General features: G+C 38.8%; 1 protein-coding gene across 10 annotated transcripts in view; it reads left to right on the forward strand.

The window, feature by feature from the left end:
* Positions 1–16,691, forward strand: part of SLC4A7 (solute carrier family 4 member 7) — a 120,627-nt gene that overhangs the window by 96,195 nt on the left and 7,741 nt on the right. For all 10 annotated transcript variants that reach the window (XM_043969376.1, XM_043969377.1, XM_043969378.1 and 7 more), the window contains 8 exons: positions 3,052–3,157; positions 4,862–5,023; positions 5,440–5,553; positions 6,903–7,064; positions 7,232–7,483; positions 9,903–9,971; positions 11,735–11,908; positions 15,882–16,013. In XM_043969376.1, the coding sequence (XP_043825311.1) occupies positions 3,052–3,157; positions 4,862–5,023; positions 5,440–5,553; positions 6,903–7,064; positions 7,232–7,483; positions 9,903–9,971; positions 11,735–11,908; positions 15,882–16,013 (1,171 nt within the window). The remainder of the gene's footprint in view (positions 1–3,051; positions 3,158–4,861; positions 5,024–5,439; positions 5,554–6,902; positions 7,065–7,231; positions 7,484–9,902; positions 9,972–11,734; positions 11,909–15,881; positions 16,014–16,691) is intronic.

Raw genomic sequence — 16,691 nt, forward strand, 5'->3', positions numbered from 1 at the left:
AATATTTCTGTTTTGTATAATCTACTAGACTATTACAGGAAAGATTTGCTTTTATCTGTGTGATTTAAAAAATTAAGAAGTTTTCTAGTAGAGTTATTAAGCTTTCTTGGTTAGTTAAATTTGACATATTTCTTAAAAAATGCTGAAACTTACATATTTGTTTCCCTAAAATGCTTTGTAAAAAGTGATGCCTTCAGGGATTATTGAAATACATATGATTATTTGTCTTTAAATTCACTATCCCTAGGCTGTAATGATGTTCTCATTTGTTTTTTTCTTTTCTCTGTCCTGGCAGTGATGCCCTTAAAGATTATTGATGGGTATATGACTAGCTTGTGCTTCGGCTCATTGCCTCCTAGAGTTCTAACTCTTTACTTATTTTATCTTTTGCTTCTCTGTGGTCGTCACTCCTGGCTGTTGCTTCTCACCGACCTCATTGCTTCCTGGAATACCCATCCCAAATTTCTACCATTAATTTTTCTTTTCCCCTCATCTGTCTATTCAACCAAACCTACCCTAAACTTCTCCAGCACACAGACCTCACCTCCTACTTTTCTGAAAACATCAAGGTCATTCAGAGTCCCTTTTCTCCCCTTCTCTTAATCTCAAAACCTCCTCATATCATTTCCTCATCCTTCTTTCTTTCATCCAATCTCTGAGAAGATGAAACTCTTTACATCCTGCCCCTCACCTCATCAGGCCCATCGCTGACAGTCCCACTAACGCACTCTCCGTTTTGAGACTCTCCCTATGTACTGGTTCCCTGTTGCCTTTAAACACAGCCTAGATATCATTTGTCCTTTACAAAACAAATTTTAAAACCCTGCCCTACCATCCATTTAAGGGTTATTCTTTCTTTCTCCTCCTCTGCTCAGTGAGATTCCTAGCAAAAACGATCTAGTTACTCTCTCTGCTGCTTCTCTTCTTGTCTGACCATTTTTTTTTTCTGGCTCCTTTGCTAGCTCATCATCCATATAATTTTTGTACCCAACTGTGAATGTTTTCTAAGATCCTGCCTACACTCTCTTTTCTTCTCCATTCTCTTTCTTAGTAACCTCAGCAGTTCCCATGGGTTTAACCACCATCTCTGTGCAGAGACTCCCAGACCTATATATTGAGTCTCAATATGTCTCCTGAGCTTTAGTCCTATATTACCATTTGTCTGCTGGATATTGCAAAGATATGTCCCAGTGACATTCTCTTCCTGCCCTTGCCCCTCCCCCATTTGAAAATGTAACATTTTGTTATATTATATATTTTTTATTTTGACTTTAAACACCAAAAGAGAAAGAAGCTCCTTATACGCAGCAGAACACAAAAAAAGGATTATATTTGAAATCATGGGTCTCCATTTTATAACCACTTGATGTTCTTTTAAAAAAGTGTGATTCCACATGCTACCTTTATATTTCTCCTTTTTGTCTGTGCTTCCTTCTGAACTTTTTCCCGTGTATGTACAGTCACTCTTTTTTAGTTGTGCCATTGCTCCCTGACATCCCTTTTCTCGTAACCTCTTCCTGTTGAATAATGGCAGCAACAGCAGCAAAACACTTCTCCCTTACAACAGATAAGCCTGATAAAAGAAAATGAATCTGCACAGAGGCCATGGCCAACCATACACGTTTTTGTTATCTCTTGTTTCCTTTTTCCCCCTTAGATGGTTGCTGCTGGACATGCTGAATATTTACTCCTTTTTGGGCCTTCTCAGGGCAGAGTGCCAGGAACTTGGAATCACCTAGTTTGGGTTGTCTTAGTTCTGAGGGCTTTGGTGGTCACTGCTACTCCCAGGGTCCCCAAGACCCCCTCTGTAGGACACTGTGACCTCCTCAGTAGTCTCAGGATACATTGCCTTGTAGGCTACTCATCCCTTTGGTTGTGCTGGGAGGCTGCTGGCTTGTTTGCCTGTGCTGACACAGTCTTTGCCACTGTTCTCATTCCCTTTGGCCCTGGACTGATGGCTGAATTTTTATGCAGTTCTGATGTGGAAGAAGTCAATGAAATGCAGGTTTTTCAATATACCAATTTTATTTTTTTGCTGGAGTTAGGTATGTGGTAATTGGGTGGTCTGCCTCCATGCAGGAAGCCAACTCAGCTGAAACTCTGGGAGACATGTTAAAGTCAGCGTTATTTTTCTCCTTAAATCCTTTGCTAAATTTCCTGGTCTGTTAAAGGCACCACAGTCCATGCTATCTTTGAGATTGTTAAGATCACCATTATCCTGCACTCTGTACGATCAGTTGCTGAACCTCTCTCTTTCTTCCTCTATAGCATCTTTGGCATCCGACTCCTCTCCATTTCTTTCGTATTATTGTACTAGCTTCCTGATGGTTCTTACTGCCTCAGGTCTCTTCCCCACTCCATACCACCCCACACACTTGCTGCCAAAGTCATTTTCCTCTAAGTCCAGTCTTTTGACTCCTCAGTCAACTCCAGTGTGTCCCTGTTTCCTCTAGGGCCAAACAAAATGCTTTGGTTTAGCTTTTAAAGCCATATGCAGCTGTGTCCATATATCTTTTCTGTTCTCTTGGACATCACTCCCCTGCTTACACATTGTGATTGTCAGATTGTCTTTGCTTCCTTATTCCTGACAGTCCTCATCTCTCCTTCTTGTGTTTTTGTACTCACCATCATCCTGCATGCTTGGCTTGGACTCCTTCTTGACCTTCCCTTTTTCCTTTAAGATGTGGGCCCTCCTCCTAACACTGACTCCTTTGACTGTATTTGTTTGTATATTCTTTAGTTGGGCTGTATTTTTAGATAGTCTGCTGTAGGGCCTAGTATCTTCTGGATCCTTTGTAGAAAATAATCCTTTTTAAAGGCTTTCTTAACTATCTTTCTCTATTATGGATTTTGAATTGATGTTTATATTATATATAATGAAGACCATGTTCTCCGCTATCCTTTAATAGTAACATAAGATATATTTTTCCTCCAGATTTCCAGGTGGTAAAAATATTAAGATATTGAAAACTGTCTTGTTGCATTCTTAGTTTAATGAAATTTCAAAGTTAAATATGTGAACTGAGAGCATGTACTTTAATGGTTTCTCAGATGCTTGTGTACTGAGCCTCAGAATCCTAGCAATGGAACGCTCCAGGAGTGGATTGAGATGAATGAGTCAGCACAGTCAATTTCATGGGGCAACCTCACTGTTTCTGTAAGTGCCTTGAAAAAATACTGTTCATTTTGGACGTGAGTTTTGAGTTCATTATAGCTTTTTCTACATGCATGCAAGTGACTTTTGAAAATTTTTAAGATGTAGCCTAAGATTTAGAATTGATTCTGAACTTGTAGAATCAAAGTGTAAACCACTTAAGTAAAAAGGGGAAAAAACAAGAAATAAGTCTCAAGCAAACAGCTTATTAAACCATGACGAACTGAAAGAGCGTCTCACTTTCTAACTCAGCTGATTAAACATGTCAGAGTGACTTAAGAGCATCAGAAAGAGGGCTGCCTTCCTTTTCTTTATTGGCGTTTGGGCCCAAGTTCCAGCCTTTGAGACTTGGGACAGGCCCCTTAGCCTTTCCTTGCATCCTTGGGAAATTGTGGAGAAAGTGGTTTGTGAAGTAGAAAGCGCCATGAAAATGGAAAGTAAAAATGATTAAAATGGTCTCTTGACCAAAATATCCACTGGCATTGCGTTTGGCCATGGCAGTGGCTCCCACCCTGCATTGCTTGCTTCTTGCTCGTTGACCCCTCTTCTTAGGGAGCTTGTTTGTGGTTTTCCTGATGTATTAGGAAAAATCCAAGGTATGACCACCACTGCTCTCATCTCTTCTAGGCTGTTCTGGCTTTCCTGGTGTAGGCTCTGCATAGAAAGTCACAATCGCAGGAGGGAGTCCTTGCTTGAGATCACTGTGCCCAAGGTCCCAGATCTGGGGCAAGAATGCAGGTGCTCAGATAGGAGCAACTGTAGACCTCCTTCTGTGTTGGAATGAAGCATTAGTCTTTTATTATTTATTGAAATCATTACTTTGGAAACCACAGTTTTTAGTGCAGTAAAGTTAGTATTGTCTTTTGAAAAAAAGATTTCAGCTAATACAATTTACTTTTGGAAGAAATTTTGCTGGCAGTGTGTACCAGACATCTTTCCTACCAATGTTGGATGAGTTATTGATACTAAATGTCCCTCAAAGTCCATTTGTGTAATACAAAGCATATGGAAAAACGATACCATGAAGTTGGATTCAGTTAGATCTCTTTATATGAGCTGATGGAGAATGACAGTGAACAATGAGTGAGGCCAGCTCAGCGTGTCTACCCCGTGAGGGCAGGCTTGCTCTCTTGGGCAGCAGATAGGACACATAAGAAAGGTGAATCCGTGCTCTTGGCTTGGCTCTTGCTTTGGAATCTTTTGATCTCATAGTTTCTTCACCAGCCCTGCCAGGCCATGCATTCTGTAGCTAGAATTCGTAAGAGCTGGGAAGCTTCTGCTATCTTGTCTTTCACTTGTGGTCAGGCAGAAAGAAGAAATGGTGGTCTGGCCAGCGACTGGCCTCTAATGAGAGCGCTGCTGTTGGGAGACATCCTCCTGCAATGTCTCCCCATAATTATTCTTCCTGCCAGCTAAAACTTGACCTGTCTTTTTTTAAAATTCTGTTTGAGTACCTGCCCCTCTGATGAAAAACAGCTTAGTGAACAGTCACATAGATGCAGAATTACTTCCAGAATAACCATCTTAGCTCCATTAGTCTGCTAGGCAGACATCTTTTAAAGAAACCCTGACCCTTTTCCAGCTCCAGCTGACTATACTTGATGGTTAATTTAGTCATCCTTTTACTGGTTGGAAAAAAGGTAGGAGGAAATATACTGATGTTAGTTGATTTTAAAAGTTAAAGAATTTCTTCCCTCTTTTTTTCAGCAATGTAAAAAATATCATGGTGTCTTATCGGGCCCAGCCTGTGGTCTTCATGGGCCCTATATTCCTGATGTGCTCTTCTGGTGTATCATCTTATTCTTCACAACATTTTTTCTCTCATCATTCCTGAAGCAATTTAAGACCAAGCGTTATTTTCCTACCAAGGTAATTGAAAACAACTTCAGAGGTGTAAATATATGTTGATTTTTTAAAAATAAGAGTAATGATTTGTATTTAAATTAGAATTGGTTTTACATTGAGGTTAATCTTTTTTGTGTCAGAGTTAAAAGAAGAACACTAATGTTGTGTTTCATAGTGAATATACATGGTATATGGCCATTCCTGAGTTTACTTAGGAAAAGAATTTGTGAGAAAAGGTATTTTAGTCGCACACTTGCGCATGCGCACACATACATACACACATATCTGCTCTTTGGGGAATTAAATACAGATTTAGTTCACAAACATTTTTTCACTTCTAGCCAATCTGTTTTTCCACCCTCCTATTTTATGATTTGTTACTGCTATGAAGAGTACATGGTGTCCACTACATTTACACTAACTTGGTGTCTTTACTTTAGGTCCGATCAACGATCAGTGATTTTGCTGTGTTTCTCACAATAGTAACTATGGTTACCATAGACTACCTTGTAGGTGTCCCTTCTCCTAAACTTCACGTTCCTGAAAAATTTGAGGTAAGGGTCATACAGGCAAATGTCTGTGAGGATTTGTTGTTGTGTAAATAGTTATTGATGAGCAGTATAAAAGCCACAAGACAGACCGTGACCCTTCTTGTTCTTGGAGCTTTAAAGCACAGCATATTTCTAAAGGGGCAGGAGGAGCCTGTTGGGGTATCGGAAAGAAGGTAAGAAAAAGAGTAAGGGGCAAAGGGACCTGCCAACAAGTCACAGAGGGGAGAGGCAGGGGAGAAGTGGGCAGGAACATGCCTAGCAGTGGGCAACATGGGTCCATTGGTAGGAGAACGCCTGCTCCCTCTTATACCTTCTCTGCTTTCTTAGCTTTTCTTGACTTCCTACTGGACAGGTGTCAGCATTCTCACCCAGAAGATCCTGTTTTTGTACTTTCTTAGGTGCCAGTCAATAGAATTTTAGCTCTTATAGGGCAAGGACTTGTGTGTGATTGATTTTTTGGCTGCTGCCTTAGCAAGACTCTTCACCTTTGCTCGTGAAGTGGTTAAGATCATCACTGGGTCACTTATTGAATAGGGAATTAGTGAAGTACTAGTTATTTTCTATGGGGACTGAATTGACAGTTACTCTAGGGTATGGAAGTGGGTTTCGGTGTATGTGTGCTCCTGCTAAGGAAGCACCGGGAGGCTGACGAGGAGACATATGGATGGAGTTGAAGTGGATGCCTTTTGAATTAGAACACTGTATTTCAATGGTAGGCTTTTGGTCTTACACTAGGAAAAGATTCTGTTGAACACAGTGTGTTGTGGGCAATATTATAGCACCAAGTGCTTCTTTCTCTCTTCAGTAGAAATATTCTGATGTATTTTAATAATTTATTTTAAGCTTTAAACTGTTCCTATTGCAACACATAAGGGAAGAGAAGAGCTGACCAAGCAGGGGAGGTCATTTGCTCGTAAATGCTGCCTCACCCTCACCCCTGTCCGTTTCTAGGTCAGGCCTTGCCCAGGTCTTCCCTGCTCTGAAGGATCATCCCCCCTAGTTACTGAGGGGACCTTGGAGAGCGTTCATTGAATCTCTTCCTTTTTTACACATGGGGAAAGAGACTCATCTGTTGATGATTTGCCCAAGGTCACCTAGGCCTTGGTGGCTGTGAGCCAAGTGCCGGATATTTCGACCCTTTGGCGCATGGGTTTAGGCCCGTTGCGGTGCTCCCTGTTCTAAACTGGAGCCCTCTCATGTGCTGCCCAGGCTCCGGTGTCAGTGAAAACCTCAGTTTTCCATGAGAGTTGGGTGAAATATGCAAGTACTTGTGTAGCTTTCATATCTTAGAGGAAGGAAACCTATAGACTTTTGTTCTTGACTTTTATTATTTAAATGTTTTTTCCTCTTAGCCTACTCATAAAGATAGGGGCTGGATAATCAGCCCACTGGGTGATAATCCATGGTGGACGTTATTAATAGCTGCTGTTCCAGCACTGCTTTGTACTATTCTCATTTTCATGGATCAACAAATCACAGCAGTCATTATAAATCGAAAAGAGCATAAGCTGAAGGTAATTTTCATTTTCTTCTTACTTTTGTAATTGAGATCTGAATTATTTTGTTAGTATTTTCATCATGGCTGTGGCATAAAAATGAGTTGCTTGATTTGTTACTGAAAACATTTTCCTAAACTGAGTGGGCACTTGAGAACATGAAAAACCTTTGCTTGACTTTACAGAAAGGAGCTGGATACCATTTGGATTTGCTTATGGTTGGCGTGATGTTGGGCGTTTGCTCAATTATGGGTCTACCATGGTTTGTGGCCGCAACAGTTCTGTCCATAAGTCACGTAAACAGCTTAAAAGTGGAGTCTGAATGTTCTGCTCCAGGAGAACAACCGAAGTTTTTGGGAATCCGGGAGCAGCGTGTTACAGGCTTACTCATTTTTGTTTTGATGGGGCTATCTGTGTTCATGACTTCTGTATTAAAGGTAAGGGAATTTTCATTAAATTGTCTTAAAAACAATATTTTAAGGTTGAAGCTCATGTTTAGTGAAACAAAAATGGCCTGATTAAAATAAGCTTAAAATGACTAAAATGACTTTAATTTCAGAGGATTTTATTGGAAGTTATTAACTTTGAAATTATATAGAATTTTCAAAGATGATATTTAAATTTATTAGGAGTTTCCATATTAAATCTAGAATATTATCTTGAAAACTCTTGTATCATTTTCTTTGTATTCTTGCCTAAAGGTAGAGGAGAATCCACCTAAAGAAGCTTTTAAGTAATTTCATGTATCCATAATCTCATTGTTATGAATTAAACTCTAGTGGTTCACTTTGCAACCATCTCTGCACCTTATCCTGTGAGACTTTTGTGTCCTCTTGTAACTCACCCATTGAAGAGCTACCCATGAAACATAGAGAACTTTTATAAAATATGGACAATATTTCATTAAAAAGTATGTTATGAAAAGGTGGCATGAAGAATAATTAGAAGTCATAAAAATAGGAGTTTTATGCTATTAAGGAGACTGTAGGGAAACCAGAATTCTGATATGAAGCTTTGTTTAATCTTAGATTATTATACACTTATCTAACAAAATGCATATATTTATTGATGTTAGTAGCAAAAAGCTAAGTCTGTTTCAACACCTGGTCCTTCAGCTCCCTACTTCTCCAGTAAATTGCCCCCACTTTCATCCCTTCTTTTACTCCCTTACTTTCATTTCCATTTTACTGCCTTCTTTCTTGCTCTTACAAACATTCCTATGTCTCTCCCATTGTAAAAAAAAAATCCCTTATTGATCTGACTGTTTCCTCTCCTCTGCTGAATTTGAGAAAGTTGCCCATGTCTTATTATTTAACTCATCTATAATCTGGCTTCTGGTCTTGTAATTCAAATGAAACTTCTCTTACCAAAGTTGCCAGTGGTGTGGTGTCTTCATGGCCAAATTTAGTGGCTTTTTTCTTAGTCCTGGCCCTCCTTTTCTTCTCTTGGGGCTTGTCATTTGCCTTTTGGACAGCTTTTCTTCTAGCTGTTTGCTTTTGGTCTTCCTCCCGTTTGTATGACTGGTTCTTGGTGCCTCTTTTCTCCCTGCGCTGTCTCACTGTTTGAGCTAGGTAGCTCCTGTGGCTTTCTCAATCCCCTCTGCAGGTGATTGCCAGATCTAGATTTTCAGGTGCTGCAGTCATTCCTCTCGTGCTGCTTCTTGGACTTCCCAAAGTGGATGTATGTCATGGCACCCTTCTCCTTGTTAGATAGGCCCAGGGTTACTGGGGCAGCCAAATGGCACAGGAGAGACAGCACTGAGCCTTGGCTTAGCAAGTTCTACGTTCCCATCTTGCTACACACACGAATACACACATAGCGTCTCTTCCTGCAAATTGAAGCCTCTTCTGAAGGCATCTATCACTCTTGAATAATGTACATTTTTTTTATTATCACAGATGCCACCTCTATCTTAAATGTCAAAGTGTTTTGTAAACCTTTTTGAGCATATGAAATCTCCTCTTGGAGAAATCTTTTTTAAAGCTTTACTCCCCCTCTACTTTCCCCCACCTCAATGATATATGTCTTCCTCCTATTATAGAGAAATTATAAAAATAAGATTATGTAACTTCCTAAGGCATAAAAAATTTCTAATAATATAAATTATTTTACTTATTTCTACCTAATTTTTTCATTTTCTAAAATCCATTTAAAATGTTTATTGTGAGAATGTTTAGATATTAATTTCATCTAAGATTGGCATTTTAATACTGGCCATTTAATATTGACTCTAATTTGGAGTTAAGAAAAAATATAGTAATTGCCCTATTTATTACCAAATATGAAATGACATAATTTTTAATTTGCTTTTGTAGGTTGTGTTCTTATTACAATTGATTATATGGTTGGTCATTTTTATAGAAAGATGTTTTTTGTCATATGCTGTATTTAATTATATAACCATAGGATTTATCCCTGGATTGGATTAAAGATATCATTCTTTTTCAGCCTTCTTATTGTATACTTGAAGATATTGAGCCTCTCAGTAAAGTTAACTTACTGAAGTGACACACCAAGACCAAAACTAAAGTATGCTAATTCTGAGGCTTGTATTATTTTCTCTATGCTACACATACGTACCCTCAAGCTTGATCATCATAAGTGTGATAGTTTATCAGTATCTTGATTAAGGGAACTTAAACTACTTAAGAATTCAGTCTCGGCAAACTCTCTCAAAATTGGCTTCTCTTACACAATATGTTTTGAGCCACCATTAAGTCTCCTGGTCTTTTACCCAGCATTATTTATCTTATTCTCTTGTGTATTGACATCCAGTGACTGTATCACTTTATTCTCTACTTTTACTTTATGCCATTTCCATGGTGTGAATTCTGATTGTGATCATTTGACTTGCAGTTCATTCCAATGCCAGTTCTCTATGGTGTTTTTCTTTATATGGGAGTTTCTTCACTAAAAGGCATTCAGGCAAGTTCAAAATTCAAAGTTTTTTTCGTTGTGATATTTTCTGTTTTAAAAGATTGTCTTTAAAATGGTAGTGATTTTATGTTCTTTTGGGCAAGTTTGTTTTTCCTTGTGCTGTAGCTTGAAAAACCAATGTTGTTACAGTGATTATTTTATTAAAACTTATTTTCCCAGGCATCAAGACTTAAACTCTCCTTCAGTACAGCTAGTGAAAATAATACCTATGTATGTAGTACTTTAAAGTTTACAAAGCACTGTACCTGAATGCTTTCATTTGATTCCCCACAACAACTTTGTGAGGTAAATAAATACTGTGTTTATTTTCACCCTCATTTTATAGATGAGGCCACAGAGGCTCCAAAAGATTGAGTGACTTGCCAGGAGTCATTGAGCTCCTAAATGTCAGACAGGAGTCCCAGCCAGGACTGTGCAGATACAGAGTCCAGGACTCCATTCTTAACTGTGTTGATTCTGAGGAGGAGGAAAGGGCATTTTAGAACCAGATTGGGGGGAAAGGGAGAAACACAGCTGACATGATGGCCTAGAGGTGTGCCTCCTTTTAATTTGGGGAATCATGGTGATGGAAATCACGTTGTTTGTAGCCTTCATTTATTTTTGCACAACCTTTGCTGAGTTTTTAGGAATCTCTTATTTGTGAAATGAGCATTCAGATAACCAGGCATGCTTATCATAGACTACTTTACAAATAGCTGTACTTGACAGTTTACGTATATGAAAGTTGTTGATTAAACTCTGGGAAATTAGTCATCAGCTGTAAAATTTTTGTTTTGTTTTAAAAATAGATATATTTGTGCTTATTTAGATGCTGATATTTGCATTCATTCCATTTTAAAAGGAACTATTTTTAGCTTGAAATTATCTCTGCATGGTTTCTTATTTTTGACCTCTATTCTGGGCCCTTCTTTTACCTTTTTGGAGTATACATATTGTAAAGTGAAATAGCTTATTAATTTTAAGAAATAGAAATTTATAGCTGGAAGGGATCATAGAGTGCTTTTTGTGTAATTTTGTTCTTTTTTGATAAGAAATTTGAAGTCCAGAGGGTTAAATGAGTTGTATTTTTATGAACATCTTTTAAATAGTGTGTTCACTAAAGAGAACTAAAGGTAGCAGTAGCATGGTACATTTTCTTTTTTCAGTGGAGCATGTTCATTTTGTTAAATTGAATATTTGCAAATTATCCCCTTTGCTATGTATTGCATAGATTTAACAGTATTTTGCTGAAATATAACCAGATCCCAATTAGTGCAAATAAAGAATCCCTTGAAGTGGTTTCATGTATTTGAATCTGCACCATTCTAAGTTATAATAACATAAAATGTGGATTTTGTGTTTAGTCCAATGGAAATATGCAGTGGGAATTCAAATAATGTACCATATCACATAGGATTCATTATTCACACTTATTAGAACCTAGATGCTAACTTGTATCTATTTTACTGTTGCATAATGCGGAAAAATGTCAACCAAATTTCATCTGAAAATTGATGCCTGCCAGCCATAGTGTAATATGGTGGAGAGCTGGCCGCAAATCCAGGAAGACAACTTGGGTTCAAATCCCACTGCTGCCACACACTGTGTATGCGACTTCTGAGCACTGAACCTTTTAGTGATTGTAGCAACTTGAATCCTGGAGTTGTAGAGAAATCCCTAATATGTTATCGCTTTAAAGTGTTAATATAACCTCTTTAAAAAGAGTATATACTGAATTTTGGCTTAATGTTTTTCACTTTGTTTATTTTTAGTTTTTTGACCGCATCAAATTATTTGGAATGCCTGCTAAACATCAACCGGATCTAATATATCTGCGTTATGTACCACTCTGGAAGGTCCACATCTTTACAGTCATACAGCTCACCTGTTTGGTGCTCTTATGGGTGATAAAAGCTTCAGCTGCTGCAGTTGTTTTCCCCATGATGGTAAAAAAGCCTTTTAAAAAACAGTTTGTCAAGTGACCATATGCTTTTGGTATTTTGATTATTTTTATGTGCATTACTGATTTTGAGAAAAGAATCATTAAGTAATTTATTTGGCTGATTTAGAAATCTGTACTTTTCAGTTTTTGTTTGTTTCTTCTAAAGTAGTCATCTTTTATTCTAAATTGTTTTGAGGGTACTTTCCGAGACTTTTTTTAAAGGACTATCATGAAAATAATTGCAGCTGCTTTTAAGTCAGCCTCTGATATAGAGGATGAAGAAGTAGAGAAATTCTAGGATTAACTAGATAAGACTCTCCACATTAAATCAGTATGCACTTTGATTTTTGATGACTTTAGTGTAAAGGTACCCATTAATGAGGTAATCAGAATAGGCCACCACACCAAAGGTATTTGGCCTTAGATGTTAACTGCTCATATGGACAGATGAACTCTTGGACTCTTTTATGGAGAATCCAAGGCAAAGAGGGATTCCCTGTAGATGATGCTTCTGGTCTTCCACATGCTGTTGTGTACAAGTAACATTTCATCTAGTCTAGGAACCTTGGGGAGCCTCCTAAATAAGATCCATAATCATTCAAAAGTTTAGCCCGTGTGTAGGAAAAACCAATTAGATGGACACTGTTTTTTCTGCTTGTATTTGCATGTTGGAAATATGCTGCAAATGGACAGCAAATAAAGTCCAGACTTAAATAGGAGAAAGCTTGTGGGATTACATGTGGGAAAATGCAAATTTCTTTTACTAACCTTAAGGTGCTTGCTGGAATGAAGACCCATCTTGAAAATACCTCTTTTATTCCAGCCGTATTGTATGTCTATGATTCTTAGAACACTGTAGCCTCCAAAGACTTGAAATTGAGGATCACTCAGAAGGCTGATAGGTACATGGTGAGTGTAACCAAGTTGAAAAGTATAACCAGCAAGAAATTATGAAGCAGTATCATGATGAAGGATACCATCAAAGAAATTTATGATTGTTGAAGACAGGCTAGTAGTATGACAAGAGACAGGGATAACATGCATATTCGGTGTGCCCTGTTGGAATATTCAAGATGATGGTAGAGCTCAAGGAAGTCTCATGGCAGGTTGGGTGGATCACCTATGGTGAACTTAGAGGATGACATGGACAAGAGTCCTACGAGGTAAGCAGGCATGGATGGGTGGTAATTGACATTCTTGAAACAGACACTCTTATCTCTAAAGAGGTCATAGGTCAATCTGAGTGTGTCTAAGAGCTGTAGCTTTGGGGAATTGGACCACAACTCTCTATCCCATCTTGTTAAGTATCCTTAGCAGTTCCTGATTGAAATGAAGTAGAGACCGGGGTGGCTAGGTGGCACAGTGGATAAAGCACCAGCCCTGGAGTCAGGAGGACCTGAGTTCAAATCCGGCCTCAGACACTTGACACTTGCTAGCTGTGTGACCCTGGGCAGGTCACTTAACCCCCATTGCCCCACCAAAAAAAAAAAAATGAAGTAGAGACCAATGACATTTCAGCAGCTATGCTAGTCTACTTTTGCACTTACTATAGAGGGTAATGTTGTCCTCCCAGGTCCTCAGGCTTATAGCCTAGGAGTCATCCTGGATTTCCCACTACCTCTCACATCATCATATCCAAGCTGTTGCTAGGCTTGTAGATGCTATCCCTGAAGCATCTCTCAAATAGATTCCCCTTTTTCCTCCAATATTGCCACTATGTTGGGACAGGCACTTGTTACTTCATGCCTGGATTATTGCAGTACCTGCTGTGGGTCTGCCTAACTCAAGTCTCTCTGTTCTCCAATTGATCCTCCATTCACCTCTAAAGTGATTTTTCCAAAGTTCAGGTCTGACCATGTCAACTACACCCCTCCTCAAAAAACTTCAGTGGCTCCCGATTGCATCCAGGAGCAAATACAAATTGCTCTCTGTGGCATTCGAAATCCTTTGTCATCTAGCCCCTTCCTGCCTTTGCAGGTTCCTTGTACCAGTGACCCTGGCCTGCTTTTTTGCATGAACGAGACCTTCCATTTTTTTGCTCTGGACATTCTCTCTGGCTTTCCCCTGTACCTGGAGTGTTCTCCTTCCTCCAGTCTAATTATTGACCTCCCTGGCTTTCTTTTTTTTTTCTTTTAGTGAGGCAATTGGGGTTAAGTGACTTGCCCAGGGTCACACAGCTAGTAAGTGTTAAGTGTCTGAGACCAGATTTGAACTCAGGTACTACTGACTCCAGGGCCGGTGCTTTATCCACTGTGCCACCTAGCCGCCCCGCTCCCTGGCTTTCTTGAAGTCTCAGCTAAAATCCTATCTTTTACTGGAAGTCTTCCCCATCCCTTCTGAATCCTTTACAGAGCTCACTTGTACATATTGTTTGCTTGTTATCTTCCCTGTTAGATTGTGAGCTCCTTGAAGATGGGGACTATTGTATTTCTTTGTGTACCCAGTGCGTGGTGCAGTACCTGACACATAGTAGGAGCATAAAAACCCTTATTGACTAATATTACAATGACTGAAAATAACCCTCTTACAACTTATTTGTTGTACAAATCATGGTACTTTGTCATTTGAAATATTTTGAGGGTGCCTGTCTGTTCTAGGTTTTAGGGAACTTAGCTGGGGTTTCTAATATATTGCTACTTATAAATTAGAGGCTACTGTACCAGTCTTAGCATTAAGCATTTATTAAATCAGATTAAATGTTAGTAAAAACAGAGCAACATGGCTACGAATTAAGAGTTCAGGAACCCCACATTCCTGAGAGAGAAGAGAAAGGGGCTTTGTGGCTGCATCCTCAGAGTCCCAACGAAGAGAGGGCAGGGGTGGCTGACCCCTCCAGCATCCCAGGCCAAGAGAGTGGGAGAGCGAGGGAGAGAGAGAGGGCAACCCCTCTCTCCACAAAGATTTTATCCTTTGTCAGGTAGAGGAGGGTCACTGCACCTTGACCCAAGCTTATTGGCCAGTAACATTCAAGTCCATTGATTGGCATGACTTGAGGGTGGTCCATATCAAAATGAGTAGTGCGCTGCTGCTCAGGGTCTATGAAAGACAGACCCTCTGAGGGCAAAGCTTTTAGGTAGATGTGGTTTTAATCTCTGTTGTTTCTATTCAGAGTCGATCTGCAACTGTCCTGACTCTGGGCTGGCCTTAAAAGAGGTCCCTCAAGTGGGGGGCCCTCTGGGTCCCCCTAGAACCCCATTATTTTTCTCACAGTACCCATAGATTATTAGTGGGGAGAAACACTAGGGACAATTAAACCTAACTTTTTTACTTTATAGAAGAGGAAACCGAAGCCCAAATAAAGGGTGTGACTTTTTGTTTTGTCTGTTTGTTTGTTTTTGGCTGGGCAATGAGGGTTAATTGACTTGCCCAGGTTCACACAGCTAGTAAGTGTCAAGTGTCTGAGGCTGGATTTGAACTCAGGTCCTCCTGAATCCAGGACCTGTGCTTTATCCACTGCACCACCTAGCTGCCCCAAGGGTATGACGTTTTGATATGGTTTTGTCATGAAAGTAGGAAAAGGCATTTGAAGTTTGTGGAATAGAGCTGTTTCAGAAATAAATACTAAAGCATTCCTGCTTATGGTGTCAATGTTACATTCTCCTATAAAGAGTGAAAAAATTCTTTATATGCATCTACCATAAAAAAACCTTAACCGGCTTGTTGTGATACCCATTTCTATGTACTTTAACAGTGGTCCAGTAGAGAGGAGCAGAGAATAATTTTTAAAATGGTCCATAGCCATCTTCAGTCTTTCCCTTTGACGTGGTGTGTGCACCTTTTAACGAAGTACTTGATTCCAAATAGAGTTCAGAACTGTATTTTCATACCTTTGTGCTTTTTCTTTGTGAAGCCTAAAAATAGTATTTTCTGGATTAGTTTGTTCAGTCTTGTTTTTGATTACCTAATTTTGTTGTATTTGAAACAGTTTGTGACTCTTCACAAGGGGTTTAGGGTTTGTGGTGTTTTTTGTTTTTTAGGTTCTTGCTTTGGTGTTTATACGCAAATTAATGGACTTGTGTTTTACTAAACGAGAACTGAGCTGGCTTGATGATCTCATGCCAGAAAGTAAAAAAAAGAAAGAAGATGACAAACAGAAGAAGGAAAAGGAGGTGTGTAAAACCACTGAGTGTTGTAAACCCTAAAATCTGCTGGGGAACTGTCAACACACAGCTCATTTATTTTGGTAACAGGCCGTAGTGGGTGTTCTCTTTGTGAGCTCCTGCTGAGGGACCAGTCCAAACTGTGTTTCAGTTGGCTGTTGTGTAGTTCTCTTAGTAACCCTATTCAGGAATAGCATATATTTACTCTTGTAAAAAACTCCAGAGAAATCTGTGGCTGTATTTTGTCAATGACAAAATAAAGCTATATCTACAGTTTACATTAATTTTTTTTTTGTAAATAGTATTTTATTTTTTTCCAATTACATGCAAAGATAGTTTTCAGCGTTCATTTTTTGTAAGATCATGAGTTCCAAATTTGTCTTTCCCCCTCCCCAAGATGGTAAGCTATCTGATAGAGGTTATTATACATGTGCAATCTATATTTTAAATTTCAAGCACATTTTGATGATGACCAGAGAAATAGACCATAAATACATTTTTATATCATGAAAGTCAACTTTTTAAAAAGTGTAGAGCCTCATTTTCATACTTAGTATTATAGTTGAATAGTACATTTTTAGAAACTAAGTTCTTGTTTTTATTATTTTTAATTATATTATCAGTTAAAGATTATAATTTTAAAAGCTTATCAGATAATTTAAATAATTGTGGCAGTATAAAACATTT

This window comes from Dromiciops gliroides, chromosome 5, assembly GCF_019393635.1.
Source record: "Dromiciops gliroides isolate mDroGli1 chromosome 5, mDroGli1.pri, whole genome shotgun sequence".
In the NCBI taxonomy this organism is placed as follows: domain Eukaryota; kingdom Metazoa; phylum Chordata; class Mammalia; order Microbiotheria; family Microbiotheriidae; genus Dromiciops; species Dromiciops gliroides.